Genomic DNA, 12,728 nt, shown 5'->3' on the forward strand with positions numbered 1-12,728 from the left:
ACTAATGGTTTGATTGGTCAATTCGAATGCAGTGTTTTGTAATACAACAACAACCGGGTGCATATTGTACGGAAGACGGATAGTGCCACTCATATATTTTTTTTGTACGTGTGAAAATATTTTTTTTTGTACAGCCATTTATTTTTTTTGCACAGCAGCCGCCACTTATTATGGCGGCTATGTGGCGGCCGCTGTACCCAAAAATATTTTCACACGTACAAAAAATATATTCAGACTTATTGAGTGGCACTATATCCGTCTTCCTATTTGTGAACTTTTTGAGGCAAAAAAAAATAAAAAAATAAAAAAAAAGTAAGCGACCTGCGCCGGCCAATATTAACAGAAACTCCATTTTTTTCAGAGGATTACAGATGCCCAAATGCCAAATGAATATTTTACGCGAAAATATAACAAAACCCCATACAGATTGAAACGACAATACAAATAATGATCACGTCATGTATATATCGAAACGTATACATGTACATGCATATTTACAGAAATAAAAAGAGGAGCTATAATATAGCCCTGATCTCCGTCGTGCGGGGCGTTTGCGAGATCTATTTATAGATGGCCCTCGCAACTATATATTTGGAGAGTAAAGTTTCGGTTTCACACAGTCGTCTCCCCTTCGCTCAACCAGAGCGCTAGCGGAGAACCGCCCGGCGGAACAAAACTTTATACGGTGAGTCATCCGATCGCCAACGCGCTAGTCTTTTGTCCGAGCAGAGCTATAGGTGACGATATTTTTCATTTTTTTGATATCACTTTTTTTGCTGCCTGTTTTGACATTTAGTTTATCGTGGTTTATTGGCAGTATCCAAAAAAAATCTGAATCCCAGAAATATTGGATTCCAAATTCGCGCCTCACGCGGCGCCTGCCAGGCTCAGCGGACTTTGATACATGATATTCACAAAAATGCAGGGCGTTCCCTTCTTTCTTTTTATTTGGAGACAATTTGAGCCAGCCAACAACCTTTTAACTATTGCGATTTCGAATACCGCTGCTCGTCATAACTTTATTCCCACATTTCAATTTGCGTCTTGGTCGGGTATTTCATTTTTCTTAAAAAGAAAATCGAGATTTTTGGTGTGTTCAAGGGTTATTTACCTTTTCGAGAGTGACGTCAATTTGACGGCACATGAGCCAATCAAATCCGTTTCACAAAATAATGAATAAACATTTTTCCCCACCATGCATTGCACAAGCACTTGTGATGTCATTCAGGGTAGTGAGTAATTGAGCAATTGCCGTACCCCCTATAGGAGCTATTGAGGTGTGGCCATTTTATTTTTTTTTTAGAACCGAACGGCAAATTTCGGCTGTACATGAAGAAGTGTGATTCAGTGTGGTTATAACGGCGTTTCCTGGTAGATTTTGTTCAATTTTTACGGTAAGTTGTCGCTCAATTTTAAATTGAATAACATCGTTGCAAACGTCGAATATTCATTATTTATTTGGTTGTGTGTATATGGGATATTTTTGGTCAAGGAAAGTGGGAAACTGGCGATCAATTTCTTCAATTTTTGTTCACTTTTCAGCTGTTTGTACACTTTGCGTGTGTGTAGTTTATGCATGCATGTTGTTCGTTGTTTGCGGTTAGGTTTAGCTGTTTAGTTGATTGATTGTCATGTGCGTATATTTGGAAGGAATGTAGTACAATTATAAAAAAAAATGCCAGTTTTTAACTTTGATGCATTCTTTAGTTCAATTGTTCATTCATTTCATTGCAGGTATTTCATTGCAGGTAGACCTGATCTGAAAAAAACCCAAACATTTCAAAACAGGCAGGCCGGACATGCCGGACATGCCGGATCATGGAATGTCATTGTGTCAGAACTCGACCGTTGGTTGAGACAACTCGACTGAGACAGTCACACCGTTGAGACAACTCGAGCATTGAGACAAGTCGATGGTGGACAACTCGACCATTGAGACTACACAATCATTTCACAACGGTAGACAAAGTCATGAAAGTAGAGTTGTCTCAACGGTCTCAATGGTCGAGCTGTCCCGAGTCGAGTTGTCTCAACAGTCTGACAGTCGAGTTGTCTGACCCCTGGATTATGAGCCCCCCCCCCCCCCCCCCCCCCCCGTACCATTGAATGAATGCTGGGCATGACTACATCGCATTGTCATGATTGTTCATAGTCATACGAGTCGAAGTTTAGGCAAGATTACCATATGCGAAGTTCACTAATTTTCCTCTGTATTGACTAACAAGCCCCCAGATAGCAATTTCATGTCATCAAAGTCAATTTGAGCAGTGAGAAAATACAAGCATTTTCTTAGAAAACACTTAGAACTTTTCAGTCCACTCTCATAGGGTTTGTACACAGAGTGTTGAGTGAACTCCGTATATGGAAATCTTTCCGAAGTTTAATTGTTTAACGTGTCGGTACTGTATATGAGAGTAAAAAAAACTTTGCAGATAGTAAAAACATGCAATTTAAGAAAATTGACTAGCAGATGAAACAACCAGTCCAACACACGTTTAGTGCTAGACCTACATCAATCAACAGTGTCAAAAGAAACATCTGGTACCCAGTCTGTATTTCTACACACGTTTCCATAGTCATGCCACCAGACTACTGAAGGGTCAATCTTTTCAAAGTGTTGGACATCCTCATCTTGGGCTTCAAATTGAAATCACTTGGCTTCACTCTCACTAGTCTCATGTGCAAAATGTTAACCCTAACCATCCCAAATCCTCCCAAATCCTTTTTGCAAATTGGAGGAATTTGCAGGATTGAGGTTACATGGCAAAAGTGCGTTGCTAATTTCGGTGTACACACTGTGTCAATGTCTTGGGCCGGACCTTGTGTTGTTTATGCTCAGCCGTGCATAAATTTAGTCCTTGATTATACTTGAAATCCTCCGCACTGCTCCAGGATGTCACTGTCTCTGCCTCAGCCTGTTGACAGTCATAGCCGGAGGATTTTGCAGGATTCAGGCAGTGGTCACCCCTCCATGGACCATATTCAAGAAATAACGGAGGAATTTGCAGGATTGAGGCTATATGGTATTTTCCCATGAGGCCAATTGGAGGATTTTGCAGGATTGAGGCTACATCCTAGCCAAAAGGGTTAAAAGAAAAGTTTTGTTTAAAAATTGAGTTGAGACCTCAAACTTGCCCTCTGAAAATTTTTGAGAATTTGGCTAAAGAGTGAGTAAAGTTCGACCGATTTTGTTTTTTTCATGTTTTCTTCCACTCAAGGTCCAAGTCTTGGTAGGGCCTAACTGTATAATGTCAAGGCTGGTTTAGAAAGGCTTTCATTTCAGCTGTGTTGCATTCCGTTGCATTTACAAATGTAGCAGGGTGCCTTGAGAAAACCTGGGGGTTTAACCCTAACCCCCTAGGCCCTTGTTGCTTACAACCATCCTCAATCCTCCAAAATCCTCCAAAATTTTTCAACTCCGCCTAAATTTTTCAAAATTGTCAGACAGTCCTGCCTCAAAATGCATTCATCCTCAATCCTCCAAAATCCTCCTCATCCCAAAACTTTGCACTCGTGTTTAAATGAAGGATAACCAACACCAAATCCTTCAAAATCATCAGACAGTCCTGCCTCAAAATGCATTCATCCTCAATCCTCCAAAATCCTCTTGTGCTTCATTCACCATTCATCCTCAATCCTCCAAAATCCTCATGTGCTTCAATCACCATTCATCCTCAATCCTCCAGAATCCTCATTTGATTCAATCACCATTCATCCTCAATCCTCTAGAATCCTCCAAAACCGCCAGGAGGATTTTGGAGGAGTGAGGTGGGTTAGGGTTAATGATTCGATGTTCATGAAACAAACACAGCCTTACATTGGTCCTCAGCACCAAAGATTCTTCAGGGCCTTCACATTTTCTGGAAGCTAAAAATAGAGACAAATGTATGCCGTGGTTTTTCCATATTTATACAAACACACAAATTAACAGCAATCTCTTTTCTTGTTTCCATGCCCAGAAAGAAGATGGCAGCTATACGAAAGAAGCTGGTCATCGTAGGTGATGGTGCCTGTGGAAAGACGTGTCTTCTAATTGTGTTTAGCAAAGACCAGTTCCCAGAAGTCTATGTACCAACAGTATTTGAGAACTACGTCGCAGACATTGAGGTTGACAACAAGTGTGTAAGTTGTGCAACTGTTTACAATATGAAAGTGGGACAGATAGACAAAATGTAACGTCAAGGGTACAGTATTTTGCACCAAGTTTGGAAAGAATGTTGCAACCTGATGCTGCTTTTTTCTTCAAATATCATCTCAATCAAGGTCAGTCATTGCAAAAATGATGATAAGACATGAATCTGGGACTGAGAAACATTTCCAATTTTGCTAGGAAATACTTATCAAATTTTCTTGATTCTCCATAGACTTTGTACACAACCACTGAAGTAGCGCCAGGTTACAGCATTCTTTGCCCAAGTTTTTGTCAGTGAAAACTTTAAAAAAAAAAAAGTGGTCCTTATTTTGAAGAACGTATCTATCCAAATTGCTGAATTAAAAAAACCTAGAAAAGTTGTCATGTTAGGATGCACTTTGTCAAGGTCTTGGGCCGGACCTTGTGTTGTTTTTGCTCAGCCATGCATAAATATAGGCTTGGATTATACTTGAAATCCTCCGTACTGCTCCAGGATGTCACTGGTCAAGCCGCAACATATTGACAGTCACTACCGCAGGAGTTTGCAGGATTCAGGCAGTGGTCACCCCTCCACGGTCCATATTCAAGAAATAATGGAGGAATTCGCAGGATTTAGGCTATATGCTAGTTTTCCATGAAGCCAATTGGAGGATTTTTCAGGATTAAGGCTACATCCTAGCAAAAAGGCCTAGAGAGTTAGGGTTAAAAGAAATAAATCTACATAAGCCATTCCTGAGGTCAAATGGGCGAGATCAAGAATGCTTAAACACTTGTTCTTGCATCCAGCCTAAATTTGTCACAAATTTAGGTCACAAACCCTGACAATGTCTAGGTGACATCTCCGGTCACAGTCTATTGTGCCTGGTGTATCTAATATTTGCGGTTATTTTGCCAAGAAAATGCCATTCTTAATCCTCAATGTTTCTTTTGCCTTTTTATCCTTGCAGGTTGAGCTAGCATTATGGGATACCGCAGGCCAGGAAGACTACGATCGACTCCGACCCCTGTCATATCCCGACACAGATGTCATTCTAATGTGTTTCTCCATCGATAACCCCGACAGTTTAGAAAACATCCCCGAAAAGTGGACGCCAGAGGTGGGTAATTTCTAGTCCAAACATATCATTTGGTTATAGTCAGAGGCTGACTTGTGCATTTTTGTCTTTACGACCTATGACCTTTGGCACATGGTAAACTAAAATCATGTGAAACTTTGCATGTGCACAAATTGGTACCGTATTGTGAATACACATTTATGCAACAAATAGGCCAGTCAGGCTTAACCTTAACTTTAACCACCCTGAATCCTTCAAAATCCTCTTTGCCAAAATGGAGGAATTTGGAGGATTGAGGTTACATGGCAAAAGTGTGTTACTGATTTCGTAGGATGCACTTTGTCAAGGTCTTGGGCCGGACCTTGTGTTGTATTTGCTCAACCATAACAAATACAGGCCTAGACTATGCTTAAAACCCTCGGTAATGCTCCAGGATGTCACTGGCCAAGCCTCAACAGATGGACAGTCTCTACCGCATGATTTTACAGGATTCAGGCTGAGGTCATCCCTCCAGGGACCACATTTAAGAAATAATGGAGGAATTTGTAGGATTGAGGCTATCTGCTAGTTTTCCATGAGGCCATTTGGAGGATTTTGCAGGATTGAGGCCACATCCTAGCAAAACAGCCTAGGGAGTTAGGGTCAAAAATTGGAAAACACTGTATAGAGTCTTCTGAAGTCTTGGAATTTCCAATTCTTTTGTGGCTTTCATCATCATCATCATTGGGCGGCCGCAGCCGAGATGGATGCAACCAAACCCTTCCAAGACTCTCTTGCCACCCGTGGCCGTGGTGATATCATCAACGTGCTGGCTCACGTCATTGCATATAGTGTCAATGCAGTTGAGGGGTCTCCGCCCTCTGTTGGGGCAAGGCAATCTCCAGCAGATGAGGTCGGAGACATCTTGCTCTTTGGCGCTATAGCAGTGGCCGGCAAGGCGAGCTCTTGCGCTGTGCCACTGTAGTTGAGATAGGTGGGATGCTGCCGTATATTTCCAAATTTGTCTTGTGTTCCTTCCAGGAAATATTTTGCGCTCTCATGAGGAGGCGAGTGTGTGGCTTTACAGTTGCATGTCTGGAACTGAACATAAAAACTCAACATAACTGGCTGTTAGGTTGAGTTTGTCAGGCTTGGGGCAGTTAGTTGCAGTGTTGTGGAGTGCCATCACAGGTCCTCATAAGTCGTCTAATCCCACGCCAAGTCACAATTCTATTCACAAGCTACTGAAATGAGCTGTGACAACAGCATTATTTTGCTATATTCGTCGTGTCCTTTCAACAGGGTCTTATCGCCTAAAATTCTGTGTGACGTCATGTAAGTGTAACGCGAGTTTTCAATGTCAAAAGGTATCTCGCTTAAAATAACCCGGATGTACACACAAAGTCAGTGGACGTGGCGATACGCCTTGTTGCGGACATAACAGGAACACGTCAACCTCTGTGAAATGCCTAACATTTTTTAAGCCTAAACAGTTCTTAAAATATTAGCTAAGCGTTTACAAAATTAAACATGAAGTCCTTCATATTATTGCAAACTTGTAGGAATGTAATATTAGCCTGTCGACATTCAGTGACTTCCTTGTCTGTATACTTCCTTGTTTATTGACAGCACTAGTCCTTGTCGTATGTATTATGAACCATTGGTTGGGTGGGCCACTGTTATCAAAACACTTATAAGTTTACTATCAGGGTTTGAATTACATACATGTATGAATGAGAGTAAGCCATGAATTTAGCATTGGTCTCCTCATGGCAGGTTAGACCCAAGAGTGGTTTCTAGGCCTTGTTTTCTTTTCTAAAGGAAATACAGTATGCCTCTTCAAGAGCTGAACTGCGTCACGCTTTGCAAAGAACATCTGTTGCAGCTGAAATAATGCTACACACATGTTGCAATACATGTAATTAGGCATGCAATGTTTCCTCGGATCTGCTGATTTCCTTGTTTTTTTAGTTCTCATGAATGCCATTACCAATTGAAAAACACTGTACAAAGTCTTGTGTGGTTTGGAATTTCCTCATTCTTTTCTCGAAATTCCCAGTTGCATGCCTGTGTAACGGTCACTAACCTAAGAATGCAATAGACTGCCACACGGATATGGTTTTGAAGTGAAAACTGCATGGATTTGATAATTTACGTAATTTGATTATTTTCCCCAATTTTGGACGTAGGTCAAACACTTCTGTCCCAACGTACCCGTCATCCTAGTCGGCAACAAGAAAGATCTGCGAAACGACGAGGCCACGAGACGAGAGCTGCAGAAGATGAAACAGGAGCCGGTCAAATTCGACGAGGGCCGCGCCATGTCGGAGAAGATCGGCGCCTTTGGCTACCTGGAGTGCTCGGCCAAGTCCAACGAGGGCGTGAGGGAAGTCTTTGAAACGGCCACGAGGGCGGCCCTCCAAACCAAGAAGAAGAAGAAGGGCAAGTGTAGCGTCTTGTAAAAAACAAAGAAGAAAAAAAGCAGATCTCCCTAATATCAACACAGAAACACTTTCCTGCCCAGGGAAGAGGGTTTTCGTTTTCTAAACTAAAATAAATATTTACTTTGTTTAATACCAAGTATGAAGAAAAAGCTGCACTCAGCTGATGGCTGTTGAAGTAAAACTGAGCCGTGTCTCTTAGAAGAGGCCTCACATCAGTTCCCGACAGCAAGTTTTTTTAAGTTCATTGCTCAAATAAGAGATACATACCAGCTGAGTGCAGTTTTTTTTATGAGAGGGGAGGGAGGGGGGGGGGGGCAATTCTTATTCTTCTTTTTTACCTTATATTATGTAGTCACGGTATGACTACATAACAAGCACAGTTTCTTGTGTGATTGGTTATGCCAGGGTGCTAAGACAAAGCAAACGACGAAAGCTGTGTTTCTGATCAGTTGCAGTCCGTAGGGCTCATGGTAATGTCTTGCTGATGACTTCCCGCTCGCACTTTGTATCCGGCACTGTACTATGGATGCAAACACAGTGAAAGCTAACAAAAAGGCCCGTGTTCTCTCCTACGGCCACTTTTCAGTACTATCCTCGGTGCGAAATGCAAGATGTCTGTTCAACGTGATGTTTGCAAATTCCGTCTGGCTGATCAGGCTTTTATTGTTCAAATAATTTTCACTGCTTCAAAGACCCTGAAAATAACACCCACTTTTAATCTAGTACAAGATTATTTAAATTTCATAAGACGAAAAGTACATGTAATGTAACAATCAGTGAAATCATTTTGTATAATTTGGTGCACAAAAAAATTGTCCTAAGTTGGTGAACGTGTGAGATGGATACGCTTAACCTTGTCCACAAAATTACATAAATTTTTTGTACCGTGTGAATATTTAAGCCTGGATATTACTATCAATACAATTTCACGTAACTCCTGGTGTAATGTTACAAGTGGTAAGAAAAGTAAGGAGCAATGTAGTAGAACCAGCTGATACTAAAGAGTAGAGACACAATTTGTATTTACCGTGCTTAAAACTCACTTTGAATATTCACTTCCACATTTCACACCTACATGTAAGCCCAATTTCATAGCGCTGCTTAACAGTAAGCAGAAAAGTTGTGCTTACTATAGCAGAAAATCATGCTGCTGCTTAAGCACTATTTTGTGCTAACGGTTGCGCGCGCATAGAGATTTCTATTGTTACGTCACTGATTTAATCAAAGTTTTCTGCTGGGGTTAAGCGTGCTTTTGCTGTGCTTACTGCTTAACAGTCCCTCGGTAAGCACAAAGTCGGCTGTTAAGCAGCGCTATGAAATTGGGCCCAGATATACGTACAAAAAAACCCTGGAGTTTCATTAAGTACAGTATACATACATTGGTCTCAAGGCAAGGTTTTTCCAAGTCTAAAATTCACTGTTGAATGCATTTTGTAAGGTTATTATTGACAGAGGCTACCATTTGCTAGGGTTGGGCGTGAAACGGTACCTGTCATTGTTACGTGTCTGCCATTCCTTAGGACGTTGCATTTTAACATCAGTAAAAAAAAACTAAGTAGATTTAGATTGTGTACATAGACTAATATTAAAAGGCATCATGGTTTTGAGGGTGTTGAAGTGGACGCAAAATGCAGAAGATGAAATGAACCTGGTTGTGCTCCGAATGCAATATGCGATTTTCCAAATTTGGCTTTTGACTCCGTTCATAATAGTCTATGGCATTTTGTCACCATTATAAGAGCGCTGATGGGAGAGACCACCGCGTGCGCGCATGGTATAGCGCGAAGTACGCACGACTGCGTTTGTTTATGGTGTAAATCGAGGACACACACGTGCAACATCATCGGTGAATCGAGGACAGGAACCAAATCGTGGACGACCTCGATTAGAAAACGTGTACAAAACCAATGAGAGCTGTTGCGAAGAAGTTAGTACAAAGGAAAAGGGAAGAGGAACAAAAGACAATCCTTGATTTACACCATAAACATACGTGCTAGATATTGCGCGAGTCTCAGGCGCGACAGGCAATGCGTTTGAGAGTCTCTCCCAAGTGGTCCTTCCCAACAGTTTGTTTTCAACCGTTGAGGGAGTACTTGTGCGCGGAGTCGGTTGTCATTCAGCATTGCGACAGTGTGTCTCACCATTGTATTTGTTTTCCATGAAATCACGATGCTTGTGTTATAATACTCAGTCATGCATAAGCACAAGTTTCAACTGTTTGTGATGGCGGGAATATCGTACCATGGTTGAGCGACCCTTTGGTTTTGCCCCTGCTTTTGAAGTTGTTCAAACTTAACAAATTCACAGCAGCCAGGGAACACTCCACCCGTACATGTACGAAAGCATGCTGCATACTTGGTTTTAGTAAGACTCTAAGTATGCTGTTATGCAATGCGAGGTACTGCATGTTCTTTGTGTGTTATACTGTGCTCTTAGTTAGCACGTGTACACGTAGTGTAATGGAACAATTTTTTTCATTGTATATTTACGGTCAATATAATGGCTTACCACTATGCTAACTAAAAAAAAAAGAAACTTGACCAACTTAAAAGTTCTGAGGTTTTCTACATATCTTTGGAGTCTCTCGTCTAAAAATGTTATGTCAGCTTTGATTTATGAATTTTTTTTAAAAATATTTCCGTGTAAAGTTTGAGGTCTTAAACCATAGGCGTACAAGCTACTTTATTAATACTTCCCGTTTAAAGTTTGTCTAGGGTTTATTTCTTTCGTGTGCAAAAGGATACAGAAGAATTTATGAATTATAAAAAATAAAATCTAGTCCCATTTCAACAAAATTATGCAACCATACTTTTTCTGTATGTACGTTGAAAAAAAACTTGCTTGATTTGTAAGAACGTTAACAATCAACTTGTATATTCCTATAGATTAAAAAAAAACAAATTACAATATGCACTCATTGTCACCAAACAAATATTGTGTAAAACTTGTTTTCCGAGTTAACCCTTTTAGATAGTCTCGTCAGTTATAATTTGAAATAATGTAATTCCGCTTTTCTTTTTTCATTAAAGGCTTTGTGTATTGTCTATACTTAAAAATCGCACTTAATATCGGAATTATATAAAAGCCAAAAAAAAAAAAAACAGAGAAAGAGATTGAAAGTGTTTTGTGTGTTAGTGTAAAAGTACAAGCTGTTCTTAAATGGAAGCAAATGAAGTGTGTTCAGATTTTCATTTTGTTCACGAGAGAAAAAAAAAAGTGGTTATATCAATTACATTTAAAGATAGTTAAAGCACCGAAGCTGCAAGATGGAGTACTGAGCTTTAACAGAGTGTGCTCTGAAATTTTTTTGGGTCAGATTCAAATATAAAAACCAAGACACGCATGTAAACTTGTGGTTATGTCACCTTAATTAAAATAAAATCAACAAGTTGAGCTACGTTCTCCATCTTGCTGCTATGACGATTTTCTGTCTTGTTCCAAAACAACGTCCAAGAACATATATAAGATAATGCATGCGGTTATGGTGGTTATACCATTTTGTCCTGTCGTTTCTCCACGTAAGATAAGAGCACACTTAAAAACTGAACAAGCAAACTTGTGTTTTTCCTCTGTGTCCTTATTCTGTGTCCTGTATGCAGCATTGTTTTAAAAAGTGCTGACCCCGAATTGTTATCGAGTATCGCTCCAAATAATAGATGTTTTCTGGCGCAGATCCGGGGGAGGGTAGTCTGAGTATCACCCGTTATCCACGGAGCCCAGACTCCTGTCTAACATTCGCCATGGGTCTATTACATAGACTAGGGGGAGGGGGGTGTTTGGGGGTTGAACCCCCCATTTCTGACTAATTTTTGTTTTTCATTGACAAGATTATATTGAAAATAATGTCGACCCCCTGCTCTGACACCCTAAACAAATTGTCAATTGTACCGGTAAGAAAGTTCACCTGTGCACAACATTCGGACTGAGCCAGCTGGGGATACCGGGGGAGGGGGAGGGGTATTTGTTACCTTATTCTATTCTGTAAAAAGTATTGTTCATGATCGTCCGATTTGAACAGCACTCCCATTGAAACCCCCCCTCCCCCCACCTATTGATTTTATGGGGGGAAAGTGTCCGGAGAAAAAAACCTGTATACATTTCAGCATTGATTTGCTGATGAATCCCCCCCTGCAGAAGATCCTGGATCCGCCCATGGTTTTGTGTTTGATAAAAAAAGTTATTAATTGAAATGATGAGAAGAAACAATTACGCCCACGTTTAGTTTTAAAGGGAAATTACAACATTTGCAAACATCAAAAATAAAACTACCAAATCATTTTGAAATACCTTGCTGGACTGTTAGTGAATGACAGTGTAAAGCATCCTGTAAAATCATGGCACCTGGTATACTGTCATTTTCAAGAAAAGTGGTATTTTTGTATCAATTTCCAACGCTGGTCGGCCGACCAGCGTTGCAAAAAACTGGCTTTTTTTCAAATACTGGCCCCAATTGACCATCGCACTTGTTTGCAATCGATTACACACCTATGAACGGGTACAAGCCAGCTATAGACTGGTTCCCTGACCTTACAATTCCCCAATGGTCTGTTTCTTCTTATATGGAGTCAGGGAACCAGACTACAGGAAAATGATTGTTTTTCTTGGTTTTTATAGCATTTTCGAACCCAAAACCTCAAAAAAGTCAGTGTAACTATATTTGCTATATATTTCCAACCCCCCAATTCCATCCATTTCTGAAAATTACAGCAAAAGCAAATGATGTATATTCCCTTTAAAGTGTACATGTATACATTTTGAAGCATGCAACACACAGAGGTGGATCCCCAAATAACACTCCCCTTTTCATAGGGTTCAGAAAAGTTGTTTTCTTTAAAATAAAATATACAAATGCGAAAGTCAAGGGTCGGGGGTGGGGGGAGAATCCGTTGAAAGATAGGGAGATAGCAATACAAACACTAACCCACAGTGCCTGAATAAATCCCCGTCATCTGATTGGTGGGTCATTGATATGTACGATGATTATTCATCCCAACCCACCGCCGGGCCCGGCCGCACGGCAAAAATAAAGTACATTTTTGTGTGTTTACCATCCATACAGTCACACTATGGTGGCTCTGATGAGGATTTATTCAGGTGGTGTGTAAAACAAATAATGAA

General features: G+C 40.5%; 1 protein-coding gene across 1 annotated transcript; it reads left to right on the forward strand.

Moving 5' to 3' along the window:
* Positions 1–1,243: 1,243 nt before the first annotated feature.
* LOC119736920 (ras-like GTP-binding protein RHO) lies at positions 1,244–11,165 on the forward strand. Its single transcript, XM_038210946.1, has 4 exons — positions 1,244–1,394; positions 3,960–4,122; positions 5,080–5,229; positions 7,356–11,165. Exons 2-4 carry the CDS (start codon positions 3,967–3,969, stop codon positions 7,626–7,628), a joined length of 579 nt encoding a protein of 192 aa, XP_038066874.1. The 5' UTR covers positions 1,244–1,394; positions 3,960–3,966; the 3' UTR covers positions 7,629–11,165.
* Positions 11,166–12,728: the final 1,563 nt, after the last annotated feature.

Source organism: Patiria miniata, unplaced genomic scaffold (assembly GCF_015706575.1).
Source record: "Patiria miniata isolate m_02_andy unplaced genomic scaffold, ASM1570657v1 HiC_scaffold_3, whole genome shotgun sequence".
In the NCBI taxonomy this organism is placed as follows: domain Eukaryota; kingdom Metazoa; phylum Echinodermata; class Asteroidea; order Valvatida; family Asterinidae; genus Patiria; species Patiria miniata.